This window comes from Anomaloglossus baeobatrachus, chromosome 4 (assembly GCF_048569485.1).
Source record: "Anomaloglossus baeobatrachus isolate aAnoBae1 chromosome 4, aAnoBae1.hap1, whole genome shotgun sequence".
In the NCBI taxonomy this organism is placed as follows: domain Eukaryota; kingdom Metazoa; phylum Chordata; class Amphibia; order Anura; family Aromobatidae; genus Anomaloglossus; species Anomaloglossus baeobatrachus.
This window is the reverse complement of record NC_134356.1, coordinates 246,830,948-246,850,878: the sequence shown is the minus strand read 5'-3', so window position 1 is coordinate 246,850,878 and position 19,931 is coordinate 246,830,948. Positions and strand designations below refer to the sequence as shown.

Genomic DNA, 19,931 nt, shown 5'->3' with positions numbered 1-19,931 from the left:
GGGAGATATATGACTTATCCATTATCTCCATCTACAAACAATCATGGGCCCCCTAACCCAATGTCACTGGACTGAAATTTAGTTATTGATTATCTCAGGTAAAACTCACTTAGTTTGGCAAATGCTTGATATCTGGATATTTTGGAATCAGTTTATGTTTATTTATGTTCTCACTTTTCAGAAGCCCTCACGCCCCATGTAATGAGCCCAGTAGTGTAAATCACACATGAGAGTTGGGTACGTTGTTACATTGGGGTGAAAGAATTTCCAAACTTAATGTAATTTGTTTCTTCTTTTTTTAGCTCCCTAAGGAAATGGCTTTCATGTGGAACAAGAGCCTAAAGACAACAGCTGGTGAATGCCTCCAAGGGATGAAGGATAACCAGCGTATGTCAGTAATTCTGCTGTCCAATAGAGTCCTGGATTCTGCCGGTAGATGACACATCACTTCCATCCTGCAGCTTCGTAAGACCCTGTATACAGGGCAGAACATGCTACTTAGGATGTAATACATCTGATATACTATTCCTACATACTGTTCTAAGAAAAACTGAGTACACCCTCTTTGAATTCTATAGTTTTACATGTCAGTATAAAATAAAATCGAGTCAGGTCCTTAGAAAGTCTGAAAAGTAGGGAAATACAATCTCAGAAAAAAAACATGATAGCAAATATCGTGTCATTATTTATTAACAAAAAGTAGGCCGGAATGCAAAAACAGTGTGTGAAAAATTAAGTACACCCTTGCTGCTTTTTCAAGTTATTGCTGCTAAAGATTAAACTAAAAGCTAGTGGGGTGTACTTAATTTTTCACTCATTGCCTCTGTAGTAGTTTTTTGGTAAATAAATAATGACATAGTGTGACTTGCCATGGGTTGTTCATCTCAGGATGTTTTTACCTATTTTGAAGACCTCTTAAGGAGCATATATTTTATATTATGTCCTGATATGTAAAGCATTCCAGTAGGGTGTACTTAGATTTTCTCATCATGTATAATCTCTTTTATTTTAGAGCGACTACGATCCACAGTCGCACATGAAATGTGCCACGCGGCTTGTTGGATTATCAATGGGGAAGCGTTTGACAACCATGGCCCACTATGGCAGGCTTATGCAAAAAGGGTAAATGACATCCATCCTGAGCTGCCAGAGGTGACAAGGTGTCACAATTACACCATCCACTACGACTACTACTACCAATGTAACCTATGTGATCACAAGTAAGTAGATTTTTTGACTTGTGAGACAATCACTATGGAGAGACGTCAGTGCAGTCCTGATGGTATAATGATTTTATACTTATATCAGAATTGACTGACGTCTGGCAGCTGTAGGGTTAAGGATGCTGCATATTATATTTTCTGTACTGCGACCAGTTCTTAATATAATGGTTTTCAATTTGTTAGTTTTTATATAATCCATGGTGTTAACCAACATTCATTCTAGTCTGATAACCAATATTCCTTCTCTCTTTACAGAATTGGACGTTACCAGAAAATAGCGGACGCTAAATGCTATTGCAGCCGCTGTGGAGGAAGATTACGCCAACTGTCCTCCAGCGAAACACGTAACGTGTAATATCTTACACAAGTACTGCAAACATTAAAATTGATGTTATGATATATTGTTGTCCGTGCTTTCTCTGTGTAGATAACTATATAATCTCCCATTACCACCTACCAGAAATCTCATGTCCTCACAAGATCTCCTCTCTTCCCTCCTCTTGTCTGCCCCTCACACATCATCTCTAGCATGGTACAAGGAGTCAGGCCCTATAGACTTGGTGACGGGAATTATCCTGTTTCTCCTTGTCTGTGTTACGTCACCGCCGGAGTCTGCTCCAGCGACTTCTGCTCCGATCGCCAGGCGACGCCGTGTTCCTGCCGTGGATGTTGCTGGTGATGGGAGAGGAGTCGATGCTAGCGGCACCGGTGGGCGCAGGCTTTGATAATCCACTGGACTGGGTTAGCTTGAAATCTGCAGTACCGCTGGCTGACTGTGGGTGGCATGTGTCTTCCAGCTGAAGTTGCCAGCTTTCAGCTACAGCCAATGGGAAGACACCACACTCTTCTTATTCCCCCTCCTGTCACATGACCACTGCCAGAGATAGTTCTGATTTTCCTGGCTCCTGTTACATCCTATTCTGTTTGGTGATTCCTGTGTGTTGACTTCTGCGTGATTTCTGACTACTTTCCTGCCTACTGTTTTGTACCTCGCTGCCCTATCAGGCTTTGACCTCTGCTACGTTTGCTGACTACATCACTGCCTGCCGATTCTGTCCCTGTTCCGCAATTCCTGGTTTGACCCTGCCTGACTACTACTCTCATCGGACTGCAGCCTTCCACAGGTAGTGATCTCCAGTGCCCTGTGTAATTCCAAATCCCTGTATAAAGGTTAAAGGGTTTCAGGGTTCTGGCGGTCCTGCTTGGTGAGTGGCTTCCCTCTAGCCTCCCCTTTACAGCCCATCTGAGTCTGTGGATCCAGGCAGGCGTTACAGTATGGTTCACTTATATAGTGCTGGGCCGTCCACCTGATGGAATAGTATGGATGTAACAGACTGTAATCTGGCATGGCGCACTACACGTATCTGTGTGACCGGCTCCATTCACTAAAGCGGTAAATCTTGCTGCTAATATAGATTTTATTTGGATCCCGCACAAATGGAAAGTTAATGGCCAACATTTCTACCAATAGATGTTCTTTATTAAGGGCATGTGTGCTGATTACAGTCGGACATGGGGAAGGTGGAGTATAAGAGAGGGACTTTATGTCATAAGGCTCCTCACCTATACACCACCTTCCTCATATCCTGGACTAAATATATATTTGCAGGAAGATTTACTGCTTTTTTCTTCTTCATTGCTGATGTTTTCCATACAGTATTAAAGGACTATGGTCGCCTCCTCAAGCATGACTACCTCCATAGCGGTGTTTCCAGTTATTCTCTACTTCCCACCTAATACTAGCCTTACCCATGTACAAGTGTAATTCAGGGCAGCCATACCCCACCTTACTGTTCATAAGTATTTTGCTTCTGTGCAGCCCCAGTCTTTCATCATGGGGTCCCTGCATCCGGCAGTGCATTAGTAATGTGACCAGGTATTAGTAAGTATGACTTTTTTTCTGTCTACACACTTAATTCTCAGTATTAAGCAATAAATTTAATATTAAAGGGGTGGTTCACTCATTTTTTTATCTTTTCCTATCAATTTAGCTTGCTATTTCAATTCTCTTTTTAATTACCTTGTGTTTTCCGTTGTGCTACTGATCGGCGCTATTTCCCCCGCTCAGTGCTGATCACATGACCCTGGGTGTCACGTCAACTTCCGGGCTCTGAAAGTTGATGTTACATCTGTAGCTCCACCAGCCACTCATCTTGAATGACTGAGCTGTGGGCGGTTTCACCGCACATCACAGCCCAGCATCAAGAGGAGGGTTTGCTTACCCATCCTGCACCTGTGTGCGGTGTAGGCCTGCGCCATAGAGGAAAAGGATGAGCCTAGAATGTATGGGCTCCTTCCAGGTTAGTAGGCGTGACCAGCTAGCTGGAAACGTCGGGTTGCATTCAGAACATGCCCTTATCATGTGATAGAGGCGTGTTGAAGTGATGTTATACCTGGAAGTAGCCCATACACTCTAGCGTCTACCGAGAGGAGGGTTCCTTTGGCTGGAGTCAGGTGAATATCTGATCACACTGCCTGACAGGATTGAAGTCCGCCGAGCCATCCAGTGCAGTTTGGCAGCACAGGGGGATTAGGAACAGTACAACAGAAGGCCGAGCAGTGCGACGTGGAGCCAAGCAAAGTGACATCGTGCAGAGCGACACAGGATAGGGCAGAATGAAACTGGGCATAGTGAGAAAGGACAGAGAAGAGCAACACAGGGAAGAGCAGAGCGACACAGGGTAGAGCAGAGCGACACAGGGTAGAGCAGAGCGACACAGGGCAGAGCAGAGTGACACAGGACCGAGCAGAGTTACACATTGCAGGACAGAGCGACACAGGACAGAGCAGAGCTACACATTGCAGGGCAGAGCAACACAGGACAGTGCAGAGCTACCCATTGGAGAGCAGAGTGACACAGGGCAGAGCAGAGCGACACAGGGCAGAGCAACACAGGACAGAGAAACACAGGGCAGAGTGACACAGGACAAAGCGACACAGGGCAGAGTAGAGCCACAGATCAGGACAGAGTGACACAAAGCAGAGCTACACAGGGCGGAGCAGAGCCACAGATCAGGACAGAGTGACACAGAGCAGAGTGACACAGAACAAAGCAACACAAAACAGAGTAGAGCGAAACAGGGCAGTGGAGAGTGACAAAAAGCAGAGCAAAGTTACATGGGGCAGAGCAGAGAGACACAGCAGATCGACACAGAACAGAGTAACACTGGGCAGAGCGACACAGGGCAGAGCAGAGCGACACAGGGCAGAGCAGAGCGACACAGGGCGGAGGAGGGCAACACAGAGCAGGGTAGTGAGACACAGGGCAGGGCCACGCAACACAGGGCAGAGTGACACATGGTAAAATGACACAGCACAGAGTAGAGCAACACAGAGCAGCATGACATAGGGCAGAACAGTTCAACACAGGGCAGGGCAACGCAACACAGGGCAGGGCAGCGAAACACAGGGCAGAGCAGTGTGACACAGGGCAGGGCAGCGCGACACAGGGCAGCGCGATTCAGAGCAGGTGGACATAGAGCAATGAAGGGACACAGGGCAGAGAGACACAGAGCAGCAGTGCAGGGGGACAGAGCTGGGAACACATAGCAGCACAGAAAACAGAACAGTGACTGTTCTTCCAACCAATGGGGAAGGTTCCATTCGACATTGACTGGGACAGTGAGTATGGTATCATCATTGGACCCCCTTATTATTGGATTACGTCGTATCCAGATTACGGATTTGCCAAGGAAATAAATTGGTGAATGAGGGTGTCTCTTTTCTTTATTTCTGTAACAATTCTCTTTTGATATGTTTCAGGTTCGCTTTTGGGTATTGTTGTGGGACATCACTATAGATTACATTGAACATTTTTTTTTTTTTAAATTGTAATAAATTTGTTAACGAGGGCTGTAGTCGAGGTTTGTCCAAATAAAATTTATCTTTCTTTGTTCAACTACTGGAATAGTAGTGGGTGGTATCTCAGACGCCCACCCATCCGACGAACCACATCGATAATCAACCCTTACCGATTTTTCGTTTTGGGACAAGCTCTCCATGGTGATCGATTTTCACCATTTGTGAGGTCGCTTAAGGTCGCTGGTAAGTGTCACACGCTGCGATACCATTAATGACGCCGGATGTGCGTCACTAACAACGTGACCCCGACGATAAAACATTAACGATATCGTAGCGTGTAAAGCCCCCTTTAATCTCTGCTAGTCCAATTCTTTGCTCTCTTTGTTGATCTGTTGTTACGGAGCCTATCACATCTGCTCCCCGCCTATATATACTGGCTGGGTCTTTTCACCTATGCCAGCTACAGCTTGTCTGAGTTCATCTGGTATGATGTTGTGCCCCAGACTTTCTGGTACTTTTAGTTCTTGTTGCTTTGTGAAGTTGTGTAGTTTACCCCTGTTGTCTTTTGTAGTTTCCTTCCTGCTCTTGTTTTCCTGAATTTATAATTGTCAAATTCTGCGTGTGTGCATGCAGTGTGTTAGAGCTTTGGTTTTCCCTTTTCTGTCTTCATCTGTGTTTAACATCACACTCTTGCAGCTTCCCTGGTGAGAGGGGGAGGGGGGATCAAACTAGGTTTGGTCAGGACCCCAGGGCCAGGAATGGGACTCAGGCATCTCCACCATTAGGAGTATCCCTGAGATTGGTGATATCATAGTGCTCCCTAGTGTGAAGGACAGCATAGTGACCCCAATTCCTCGTTATCCAACAAGTCACATTGTGAAAGATATTATTGGTATATTGGTCTTGGTGTTCTGGTTTTTACTGAATAACAGGCTGGTGTTGATATTCAGACAGTATATGGTGATATAAGTTATGGTCATTGCATGATGGTATTTATTCCATGTATGTGGTTTATTATTAGTATATTAGTTTTGTTCAGTAGCAATATAGTGATAATTGCTATTTGGTAACTATATGACTACTATTTAGAAGTATTACTTCGAAAATAAACTTATTGCTGTGTTTTCTATGGTTTAAATAGCAAAATACCCAGGGGATCCACAATATCAACTGTAATAAATAGCTGAATCCAGGCGATAGAAAAGGTACATATGTATGAAACCTAAAATATAACTTTTATTCGTGTATAGCTAAAAAGTGAAACTCAGTTCACTAGAGGTGAGTAAAACAGACACACATAGACAATAATCATAGTCATGCTGCCATAGGGCTATAAGTACCCCGTCAGCTACCCACTGGTGTAATACAGCAATACTCGCCTCAAACGCTCATTTGAGAGCGCCACATGAAATAAGCTCAGGGTATAATATGACTATAAATAGACACACATATAATTGTACCCATATATTGAAACAATCATCAGTTAGTGGAGAGTGTATCCAAAAATGCACATAATTGTGAGAAGCATGCGGGTAACAAGATTAAATCCCAGAAGGGAACGATCTTACCCGGTCTTGTATAGACGAGGATGGGCAACCTTTATAAGGACAACACAGCTCGTTGATAGGGAGGCTGTCCACCAGCTCATCAAATCCCATACCTATATTGCTGAGTAATCAACCTCAAATATTCAACTCCAAATTTTAACGAAACACATTACTCCCGACGCGTTTCATGTGGGAAATCATCAGGGGAGTGTTAGTGAAGGTAATGAAATATGGCCCATACACTTCATATGGCCATGTCAAGATGCCCAGTATTGCGCATGTGTGCGTGCGTCAGGACTGAATCCTTTTCAAAATGCCGTATTACACCAGTGGGTAGCTGACGGGGTACTTATAGCGCTATGGCAGCATGACTATGATTATTGTCTATGTGTGTCTGTTTTACTCACCTCTAGTGAACTGAGTTTCACTTTTTAGCTATACACGAATAAAAGTTATATTTTAGGTTTCGTACATATGTACCTTTTCTATCGCCTGGATTCAGCTGTGTTTTCTATGGGATGTACATAGTTTATCTGTAGTCTTTTTTTTTTTTTAATGAGTGGGGAGTGAACACAAATGTCTTTATAGGATCTAAAGCACTACATGGGCCAGTACAACTGGCCAAAATGCTAGTGGGAGCCCATCTGACTCTAGTTAAACCACTGCAAGTAACTCAAATACTGACATTTGCCCATTTTTCCTGCTTTAAAGCACAATTCATCTAAAAAAGCTGATTATTCACTGAATGTTCATTGTCAATGTTATATACTCCAACAGTAAGTGCTTTTATACAGTTATACTGGTTAAAAAAAGACAAAGGTCTATCAAGTTAAACTTTTCTAGATTATTTAAAACCCACAATGTTATTTGTTGTGAGAAAAGTATGCAGCCCCTTTTTTAATGCTGCACTAGTATCCGCCATTACTAATTCTTATGGTAATCAGACGGTGGAATGCTGTAACTGTAAAGAACCCTTTCCTTTTCAGATGATGGAATCACATTTCTTCCATATGTAGTGAATGCACTCAGTTAATTTTAGCATAAAGCCAGTCAGACTTTGATCAGGTTTTTGATGGAGCTAATACCAGGAATGGAAATGGGTGGCACGGTGGCTCAGTGGTTAGCACTGCAGTCTTGCAGCGCTGGGGTCCTGGGTTCAAGACCAACCCATGACAACATCTGTAAGTAGTTTGTATGTTCTCCCCGTGTTTGTGTGGGTTTTGTCCGGGTATTCTGATTTCCTCCCACACTCCAAAGACATACTGATAGTGGATTTGTATTGTGAGCCTCAATGGGGACAGTGTTGCTGATGTATGTAAAGTGGTATGGAATTAATGGCACTATATAAGTGAATAAATATTATTAAAAAAAAAAAAGGAAGGGTAGTATGCGTCCTATACGCTTTATGAACCGTATCTGGTTTCGGACTCAAAATTACCTTTGAAAACTTGAACGAAATCTGACTGTTTGCCCTCAACCTTAATATTAGTCTGGTTGCTGTACATGATAGATCTGTTCATAGGAATCACTTAACAGTTCCAGTACTACAACAATTTTTGTGCAGATGTTTAGCTGAATTACAGTATAAAATACAATTATTAGGCGGCCAACATAACTTCTCTATCCTCTTATCACTATTTTAGTAGCTACTTTGAGATTTAAGTCTGAGAAAATACCATTCTTCTTCATTGAGTGGTATTATAGTAAATCATACATTATTATATGAAATACAGTGGTTTTCAGACATGTTAATTTTGGCATCTTGCAGATAATCTCTACTCTACTACATATTGTGTTACAATGCTGAAGATATACAGACTAAGTAGTTTGTAGAATTTATGGTGAACTTCACTGTGTCAAAGTTTATAACCGTCTGTTTCCTAACTACTAGTTTTTACTTTAATAAATCTTTGTTAGCAAAGGCTAGGTCAAGAGCGTTACTTTAATTTATCAGATTCCAAAAATGCTGTAAAAATAAAAAGACAGGATTACAGTCACATACATCATAACTGGAGAAATGTAAGTATAAATCCAGTGATATGTCAGTCCCAGAATAGGTATCCAATCATGTAATACAGTCATGGTCGAAAGTGTCGGCGACCATGAAATTGTTCCACAAAATTAAGTGTTTCTCCCAGAAAATGATTGCAATTACACATTTTGTTATACACATGTTTATTTCCTTTGTGTGTATTGGAACAACACAAAAAACGAGGAAAAAAGGCAAATTGGATGAGTTCACAATAAACTCCAAAATTGGGCTAGACAAAATTGTTGGCACCATAAACTGCAATCTCTTTTTATAACCATCAACAAGCTTTGCACACCTCTCAATTGGAATTATTGGCCACTCTTCTTCAAATTGCTATATGTTTCCCATATTTGAAGGGTGCCTTCTCCAACAGCAATTTTAGGATCTCCCCACAGATGTTCAATGGGATTTAGATCTAATCTCATTGAAGCCACTTCAGAACTCTCCAGAGTTTTGTTTCCATCCATTTCTGGATGCTTCGTGAAGTATATTTGGTGTCATTGTCCTGCTGGAAGACCCATGACCTAGGACACAAACCCAGCTTTCTGATACTGGGTAGTACATTGAGACCCAAAATCCTTTTGTAATTTTCAGATTTCTTGATGTGTTACACACAGCAAAACAACCCCAAAATATCTTTAAACCTCCACCATATTTGACTGTAGGTACTGTGTTCTTATCTTTTTAGGCTTCATACCATTTTCAGTAAACAGTAGAATTATGTGCTTTCCAAAAAAGCTCTATCTTGGTCTCAACTATCCAAAAGATGTTTTCCCAGAAGGATTTTGGCTTTAGTCACATAGATTTTGGCAAACTGCAGTCTAGATTTTTTGTCAGCAGTTGGGTTCTCCTGGGTCTCCTGTCATAGTGTTTTATTTAATTCAAATGTGGGCAATTAGTTTGCACTAACCCTGATGCATCCTGAGCGTGCAGGGCAGCTTGAATTTCTTTGAAACTCGATTGGGGCTGCTTATCCACTATCCTGACCATACTGTGGTGCAACCTTTTAGCAATACTTCTCTGCCATCCATTTCCAGGTAGATTAGCTTTAGTGCCATGTATTGTAAACCTCTTGATTATGTTGTGCACTGTGAACTGTGAACAAAGGAACATCAAGATCTCTGGAGATGGACTTGTAACCTTGAGAATGTTGGTATTTTTCAACAATTTTGGTTCACAAGTCCTCGGACAGTTCTCTTTTCTTCTGTCTGTTCTCCGTGATTAATGTGGCACACGCAGACATACAATGCAAAGATTGAACCAACTTCTCCCTTTGTTACCTGGTTTCAGGTGTGATTTTCAAATTGCCCACACCTGTTTCTTGCCACATGTGAATTTGACAGATTATCACATGCTTGAAACAAAGTTATTTACCCACAATTTTTTAAATGTGCCAACAATGTTTCCCAGCCCATTTTCGGAGTTTTGCGTGAAAGATTGCTTAATTTATTTTTTTTTCCCTCAGTTTTTTTTGTGTTGCTACAACACACATCTGTTGTGAATGTCAGTTATGCTTTTGCTGCTGTGAGGCTCCCTCTTGTGGCCAGGAATGGTTTGGACAGAGACCAGGTGTGTTGGAGCAATGGGCATTTCCATTGCTAACTCTCTGCCTATTTAAACCCGGCCTCCTGGAAGGGTGAACCGGTTATCATTGTCCTGTAGCTCTCCAGCCTTTTCATCTTGCTTCTCACCACATCTACCCCAGATATGTGCTTGGTTCCTTCTTATGTTGTTTTTGTCTTTTTTTCTTATCTAGGTTGTCAATTATTGTGGTTGTCTTCAGCGGTTTATTTGCATGCAGCGATCTCCCCTCTCTGTTGCTTTGCAGGGAAGCTCCCTGCAGCTATGTTTGGAGTTTTGCTCCTATAAGTCCATGTGTTTGTTGTTTCTTGAATTTGTAATTGTTCCTGTTTTCTGTTCATTGGTTTGACCAGAGCACCTGATATAGGACGGAGTGCAGATCGTGCAATTTGACGACCTTTTTGTACTATCAGGTATTTGGGTTTTTGTAGGGTTTTTCTCTAGCCACCATCAGCCCCTTTCCTATCCTTTCCTATTTAGTCAGTGGGGCCTCTCCTTTGCTAATCCTATCATTCATCTGTGTATTGTATTTTCCTATATCACCGCAGTCTTTGAATGTGGGGGGCCTGCTATACCTTTTGCGGTCTATTTCTGAGGCAGAGAGTTATTCATCCTTCCTTCCTTTAGGATAGCTAGTTCTCCGGCTGGGTTCGCGGTGTATAGGATGTTAGTTCACTCCTCAGCTACTTCTAGTGTTGATGGTTAGTAAGGGGATGGCAGCCAGATTAGTTGCCAATGCTCTTGTCACCTTTTGCCAATGATCTATTGTGATCTTCCATGATTCCGGATCATAACACACATCACAGAAAAAGAAGCAGCCATTAGCAACACAAGACCAAATTACCAATGCACTAGCAGGATGCAGCCGACCCCCATGATAAAGGTGGAGGCAGAATAGGTGCAAAATACTGATGAAACAACCATTCACAACCTACCATTTCATGGAGGAGGTGGCTGCCTAGTATTAAACATGCACACAGATAAGACTTACAAAGGGCACCAGTTACGCAGGAACACAGGTAGTGTACAATGTCTGGCTTACAGCCTATTGATGACGCCCAGAGTATGTAATTAGGAGGACTGTCAGCCCCATATAAGTGCATCTCACAGGACAGACACCACAATACACCCAACCAACACTATAGGGTCTTACCGGCATTCTGCATAAAGATGGGGGGGGAATTAAAATCTGGTCTTGTGTTGGTAATGGCTGTTTTTTTTTGTAATTTTTTTTAAGTTTATGTCCTATGTGAGCTGTTGTTATAATATACACAAAAAAATAAACATGCACAGTATATGAGAAAACATGTGTCATTGAAAAATGTTCTAGTAGAAATACCTCATTTTGTGGAACAATGTCAATGGTGTCAACACTTTTGGTTATGACTGTATATACTGTATTGTATATATCTACAAAATAACACCACTTTGAAAAGTCCATTGTTATCCAGTATTTCCTGTTTCATAATATTTTTATTAATAAAACCAAATCTCTAGAACAAAGGTCCCCAACCTTTCTTACTGTGAGAGCCACATTCAGCTCTGAGAGATGGTCATGGGGCACATTCAGCTCTAAGAGATGGTCGTGGGCCACATTCAGCTCTGAGAGATGGTCGTGGGCCACATTGAGCTCTAAGAGATGGTCGTGGGCCATATTCAGCTCTGAGAGATGGTCGTGGGCCACATTCAGCTCTGAGAGATGGTCGTGGGCCACATTCAGCTCTGGAGAGATGGTCGTGGGCCACATTCAGCTCTGAGAGATGGTCGTGAGAGACATTCAGCTACCCGTTTCCCCATAGTGACACCAAGGGCATGGTATAAAGATAGCCAAAGTCGAAGCAAAAAGTATACCGAGACCTTGTGCCCCCCTTCCTTTATGGGCAGTTTACTTATATCCAGGGGTACAGACAGACATTCAGCCAAATGTAATGCATAATAAAGGGTAAACATGTACAGTATATCATATATAAAAGAGTATTTTTAAGTAAAATAGCACTATGATGTTAGCATGAAGTATTTGTAAAAAGTCCAAATTAAAATGAAAGCCGATTCATATAGGACAACTAAACCACAACGAAGTGTAAAAAGTTCTTTATTAGATAATCTCAATAAAAGGTTAAAAAACATGGTGAGTTCCACAGATCGAGGGAGGCGACACAACATTAGGAGACAAAAATTAGAATAACATAAGCTGGACACACTGAATCCAACAGTAGTATAAATAGACGTCCCTAGCGAGCGTGCCCAATGCTCAATGGAATATAGAATATAGAGCAATACACATCACTATTGGAGATATATCCTTGGTCCAGCACCAGGGTCATTTTTTTATTTTATAATATTATAAAATTATAAAATATACATATTGCAGTATCTATATTTATCACAGTGGGGAGATAAGGTATGCAACACCAGTGACTATGTAAGGGGAATACATGGAATAGCAGAAACTGCTGTGTGAATACTGACTTGAAAAATCCAATAGCTACATGTAAGAGTGAAAATGTGAAAAATGGAATCTGCATTACTGCCATGAACATATGAATAAAGAGAAATTTAGCTACTGAATTGATCAATGCAATAGAGCCCCAACACTACGCCAAAGTATTTCTCTACGTTGGGGTCCCCAGCCTGCGTGCGTCCTCTCACGCAGTCAAAAAACTTACCGTGCATGGGAAGCCGAGACCCAGGCCATACATGCGTATGATATGGATTGGCAATAGGTGTGTGGGGAGGGTTCACAAACGAAAAACCACTAACAATAAGGAATAACGTTTGGAACACCATTCTAAGTCTGAACTGGGTGCAAAAACCTAAAAAAACATCACTATGGGGAGATAAGGTATGCAACACCAGTGACTATGTAAGGGGAATACATGGAATAGCAGAAACTGCTGTGTGAATACTGACTTGAAAAATCCAATAGCTACATGTAAGAGTGAAAATGTGAAAAATGGAATCTGCATTACTGCCATGAACATATGAATAAAGAGAAATTTAGCTACTGAATTGATCAATGCAATAGAGCCCCAACACTACGCCAAAGTATTTCTCTACGTTGGGGTCCCCAGCCTGCGTGCGTCCTCTCACGCAGTCAAAAAACTTACCGTGCATGGGAAGCCGAGACCCAGGCCATACATGCGTATGATATGGATTGGCAATAGGTGTGTGGGGAGGGTTCACAAACGAAAAACCACTAACAATAAGGAATAACGTTTGGAACACCATTCTAAGTCTGAACTGGGTGCAAAAACCTAAAAAAACATCACTATGGGGAGATAAGGTATGCAACACCAGTGACTATGTAAGGGGAATACATGGAATAGCAGAAACTGCTGTGTGAATACTGACTTGAAAAATCCAATAGCTACATGTAAGAGTGAAAATGTGAAAAATGGAATCTGCATTACTGCCATGAACATATGAATAAAGAGAAATTTAGCTACTGAATTGATCAATGCAATAGAGCCCCAACACTACGCCAAAGTATTTCTCTACGTTGGGGTCCCCAGCCTGCGTGCGTCCTCTCACGCAGTCAAAAAACTTACCGTGCATGGGAAGCCGAGACCCAGGCCATACATGCGTATGATATGGATTGGCAATAGGTGTGTGGGGAGGGTTCACAAACGAAAAACCACTAACAATAAGGAATAACGTTTGGAACACCATTCTAAGTCTGAACTGGGTGCAAAAACCTAAAAAAACATCACTATGGGGAGATAAGGTATGCAACACCAGTGACTATGTAAGGGGAATACATGGAATAGCAGAAACTGCTGTGTGAATACTGACTTGAAAAATCCAATAGCTACATGTAAGAGTGAAAATGTGAAAAATGGAATCTGCATTACTGCCATGAACATATGAATAAAGAGAAATTTAGCTACTGAATTGATCAATGCAATAGAGCCCCAACACTACGCCAAAGTATTTCTCTACGTTGGGGTCCCCAGCCTGCGTGCGTCCTCTCACGCAGTCAAAAAACTTACCGTGCATGGGAAGCCGAGACCCAGGCCATACATGCGTATGATATGGATTGGCAATAGGTGTGTGGGGAGGGTTCACAAACGAAAAACCACTAACAATAAGGAATAACGTTTGGAACACCATTCTAAGTCTGAACTGGGTGCAAAAACCTAAAAAAACATCACTATGGGGAGATAAGGTATGCAACACCAGTGGGTAGTTTACTTATATCCAGGGGTACAGACAGACATTCAGCCAAATGTAATGCATAATAAAGGGTAAACATGTACAGTATATCATATATAAAAGAGTATTTTTAAGTAAAATAGCACTATGATGTTAGCATGAAGTATTTGTAAAAAGTCCAAATTAAAATGAAAGCCGATTCATATAGGACAACTAAACCACAACGAAGTGTAAAAAGTTCTTTATTAGATAATCTCAATAAAAGGTTAAAAAACATGGTGAGTTCCACAGATCGAGGGAGGCGACACAACATTAGGAGACAAAAATTAGAATAACATAAGCTGGACACACTGAATCCAACAGTAGTATAAATAGACGTCCCTAGCGAGCGTGCCCAATGCTCAATGGAATATAGAATATAGAGCAATACACATCACTATTGGAGATATATCCTTGGTCCAGCACCAGGGTCATTTTTTTATTTTATAATATTATAAAATTATAAAATATACATATTGCAGTATCTATATTTATCACAGAACATACTCCCAATGTGAATATGCTCACATAATCTTTGTGTGGATCTTCCTTTGCTAGCTATTGATGCACTGGTTTTCCGATATACACAGATATTAGCACTGTATCACTTTATCAGCCTATTCTGCTACTCAATGCATTATGCTAATTTTCCCGTACATCCCTATACTACATTACCATATAATGTCCCAGGCATCTCACTTTATGGTGCACCCCCTCAGTTGATTTGCACTAGTTATGTTGATCACAAGCCCCAATTCATTGTTTCTGTGCATGTCACGCCATGGCCTATCAGGTCGTCACAGGGTGTTGCACAATTTTCCTTTCTGTGCAGCATCCACCTCTCCCTTGGTTCCAGGTGCCACCCAGTGATGTGCTAGGACCAGCATGCAGAACTCAGTCACACACACCAGTGGGAAGGTCCAGGAGAGAAGGGGCCGCCCACCTTGAAGTCAAGCAGACTGGTGGGAGGTGACTAGTCAGTCGTCGGCTGTGGAGCAAAGAGAGCAGAGGGCTCTCAAGTAGCTCTCAGGGAGGAGAGCAAGCTGGGGAGTTGGAGCTCCCAGGCAGCGTGAGAGAGTAGCCTCAGAGAGTGAGGGGCTGTGGAAGTGGAGGCTCCTAGAGGGTCAGGCTAGACCAAAGCACACTAGTAACATCACTGGGAACGGTCACCTTGACGTGCTCCCCCTCAGCGGCAGCGGTACTGAAGGACGTTTGGTTGAATCACTGCCTGTGTGTTCATTGACCTCACAAGTCAGCACAGCCTCATCTAGCACCTCGACAACCACTGTGAGTTTCTCTGCTCCCTGTCTCCCAGGCCTACAGGCCATGGCTCCCCTTCCCCACCATTACCGGGCCCCAGATCACAACCCCCTACCCACAGAGGGGTTAAACACCTTGCTGCTACACCATCGTCACCGGGCTCCCCCACCAACAGCAGCGGTGGTACACCATCTTACCATGCACCGTGAGTGGCGTCACAAACTTTCTAATTCCCTGTACATAGTCCCCTTTCATTGAGTGGCCGCCCGACCCCCAGGTCCGGAGACCCCTCGAGCCACCGCGGATCTGGATCAGAGCAGCCCAGCTGCTGGCACGGGGGCAGCACATGCACATATACTCAGTGGGACATTTTCTTCCTTTTTTTTTCGTTTCTCTTTTCTCTTCTCTTTTGTTCTCTCTTTTTTTCTTCTCTCTTTCAGCATTTACACTTATCTTAGGATATACATCCAGTGTGATTATGCACACATAATTCCTATATTGATTTCCCATTGGTAACCTGCTATGCGCATAAACTTCCAAAGGAATAAAATAATCTATTTATTATACATATTACACATCAAGTAGATAAATAATTTCTAGATATACTTGTGCATTTATATCTACATTCCATGCCTAATTCATATATTTTTGTATACGTTCTATATTATCAAGATATCTTGTGTACAAGAAGGATACATTGTTTCTGTTGCCACCTATGACCTCTTCTTTTTTGGCTAAGTTGCAGCACCATAGCCTGCGCATTTTAGTTTTTGGATAAATGAAAATATGTTGTGATCAATCTCGGTTTGCTCCTCTTTTTTTATTTTCTGGTTGTAATTATGTATATTGGACTGTCTCTGATTTACAGAAGGACCAAGAGACTGGATGCCCAACTACACAGTTCAGGTCATGAACTCAGCCAGAGACAAGGATAAAGGACTAGTGATGTGCAATCCTGAACTGTAAAATTCAGGATCCATATCGGATAGCAAGTATATGTGCACCGACCTGAAACACGGAGTTTCCAGGGAACTCTGTAGCTATCTGGATTAGGCTACCCGGATAATTAAAAATAAATAATAAATAAATAGAGGAAATAGAACTTGGGGAATAAAGGAGGAGCGTTATAGTTACCGAGGCTCTTGTGCAGCTGTAATACTACTTTCAGGGCTGCTTTTTACCCTCATAAATATTCACTGCTTGTAACACTCCTCAAAGAAGAAGCGGGCGGACGACCTGCGAAACAGCTGTTAGGCTTCACTTGGGGGTCTCTTGTGCTTTGTTACCTCACCCTATCTTGGTAAGACATCCCCTATGTGTCTGCATTATGTTCTTTGCATTTGCACTTTAGTAGCAGTATAGCACCTTATAATGTCTCTCAGGACTATTCTGTTTTTGGGCAAGGTGTGTTTATAATAAAATCAAATAAACAAAAAATGTTCAGCCTGCCATTCACCATACGACCTTTTCATCCAGGTGAACGGAAACAAAGAAGGAGGGCAGTCCATCTCCACAGGAAAATACAAATACAAAGAAGGAATTCCAGCACCTGCAGTCCAATCTTCAATTTAAATAAAATATCCTTTTATTGGAAACATGTTAAAATATACATGTATAATAGAAAGGACCTATGAGTAAGGGTCACCATGACCTGAAACGCGTAAGGATTTTCTATTTCTACATGTATATTTTAACATGTTTCCAATAAAGGGATGTTTTATTTAAATTGAAGATTGGACGCAGGTGCTGGATTTTCTTCTTTATATTTCCCCCTCTCCTGGGATTTGGATTAGACACCTTTAATGTGTCTATGTTACTTTCATAATTGCAGTTGTATATTTTTGTACACAGCAGCACATATGTGTATGTCCACTACAAATTGTCATATTTATAATCTCTTATGACTTTACTGTGGGTGAGGATCTGACATTGTGACCGTTTTCCTGTCCTTTCTTTTTGTATTATCTATTTTTATAAATCTAATATATAAAGCTGAATGTGTGTATGTATGTATGTCCGGGATCGGCATCTGCACCGTAGCAGCTACAGCCACAAAACTTAGCACACTCACATGCCTGGACCCCGAAAGCGTCATAGGCTATGTTGTGAGGCGAAATTTTAACCCCGCGTGTTCCAATTTACCAAACAATTTTGCCCCTATCTACATAATGGGGGAAAAGTGAAACGAAAATTGTATCCGCACCGTCGTATTTACAATCACGAAATTTTGCACAGACACCTCATGTGACCCAGGGAACATCGTAGACTATGTTTTAACAGGAAAATTTAACCCCGTGTTTTACAGTTACGCTCCAAAAAACATGCCTCCATTAAAGTAAATGGAGCCTGGAACTACTGGTTTTAATAGCAGCTGTGATTGGTTGCTATAGGAACAAAAGACATTCATAATATAAGAAACGTATATGTGAGGTAATAAGATGTCGGTGGGGAGACGGATAGAGAAAGACAGAGAGAAACAGAGAGAGACAGACAAGGAAAGACACAGAGAGACAGACAGGGAAAGAGACAGAGAGATAAAGACAGACAGGGAAAGAGACAGACAGAGACAGACCTGGAAAGAGAAAGAACCTGGAAAAAGACAGACCTGGAAAGAGACAGATGGGGAAATAGACAGAAGGGGAAAGAGACAGATGGGGAAAGAGACAGACATGCAGACAGGGACAGAGACAGGCAAACAGGGAAGGAGGAGAGAGCCAAAGAGACAGACAAAGATAGATGGGGAAAGACACAGACGGGGAAAGAGACAGAGAAATAGAGACAGACAAGGAAAGAGACAGACAGAGACAGGCAGACAGGCAAAGAGACAGACAAAGAGATGGGGAGACAGACGGGGAAAGAGACAGACCTGGAAAGAGACAGATGGGGAAAGAAACAGAGAGATAGAGACACAAAAATAGAGACAGAGACAGACAGACGGGGAAAGAGACAGACCTGGAAAGAGACAGACCTGGAAAGAGAGAGACCTGGAAAGAGAGAGACGGAGCACATTACTTGGCCAATTTAGTTAAATCTGTGTGGAATATCTGTGGTGTTGAAATATATGTTGTAAAAAAAAGTTGTTTTTTTTTTTTTTTGTTTTTTTTTTAGAGGACACTAAGGCAATATAAATGGGATCCTCCAAATGCACACCTCAAAGCTGCAACAATGAAAAGGAGAAAAGGGTGGTGTGCTAATGAGGAGATCACCAAAACAATAATGGCAATAAATATTCAAAAGTTTACTGTAGGAAAAACACCAACATAGTTTAAAAACATCTAAAAACATGTAGTACAATAAACATCAGAGGTTTGCTATAATAAAGCATAAGCCTCTGAGAAGTGTCCACCTCAGAGATTTTAGACCATGTGCTGCAATCAATAACACCAATGAAGCATAATCATATAGCATGGAAAAAAAAAAAACCAAAGATATAAGTGTCAGTCCTAAAGACAAATGGCTAATACATTAATATGTAAAAATCAATATGCAAAAATGCCCAAATACATATATCAATACAATCAACCATAGGATAGGGCATGGAAAAGCTTGTAAGATGGAATAAAGCAGGTTTACATATAAGTAAATATATACAACGCCATAATCTTTACCAGAATCACAATGATGGAAAAAGAAGCATGCAAAATAATTCCCATTAAGGTAAACAGAGCAATGGTGAAAAATCAGTCATGGAGGAGGTGGAGACCTAAAGCAAAACCCCCCCAACGCGTATCGCCATATTCAGATGGCTTCCTCAGGGAAAAACGGGGTGTTGACACATGTACTAATGAGGTGCTTTATATATCATACAAGAGTGGTTAAGTGGAAAGAAAATTTACAACACCTGTTTTGTCGTGGAGAGGCGGCTTGGTAATGCTGATTACATGAGATGTGTGAGGATCACATGCAAGTTCCGGTCCGTACCATAATGTGTTTGAAGCAGGAAATGTGCAACACCTTAAGGTGTCCACTGCATAACAAGTGCAGCACAGAAAGGTTCCCACTGCAGCAACGTGTACCGGCGCAGATTTAGAGAACGCACCCCATGTGTCCTCTGCATGTTGTGTGGGAGGCACACCCCCAGTGCTGGAGCACGCATGCGTGGGGTCTTAGATATCAGGATGCACAAAGACATAATGTTGTAGACACTCCCCAGGTAACGAAAACAGAGAAGAAAAAACCAAAAGAGATAAATAAAAACGGCACCAGACCACAAAGGATATCCCATATAGAGCAATGCATAATGTATATATAGCATATTTGAAGCATGACAATTATATTTATCTAAGAGAGCAATTA

At 41.8% G+C, this 19,931-nt stretch overlaps 1 protein-coding gene across 1 annotated transcript in view; it reads left to right on the top strand.

Moving 5' to 3' along the window:
• The window catches only part of LOC142302378 (uncharacterized), a 101,811-nt gene that overhangs the window by 37,723 nt on the left and 44,157 nt on the right, over positions 1 to 19,931 (top strand). The window contains exons 18-19 of the mRNA XM_075343435.1: positions 303 to 432; positions 1,013 to 1,220. Of these exons, the coding sequence (XP_075199550.1) occupies positions 303 to 432; positions 1,013 to 1,220 (338 nt within the window). The remainder of the gene's footprint in view (positions 1 to 302; positions 433 to 1,012; positions 1,221 to 19,931) is intronic.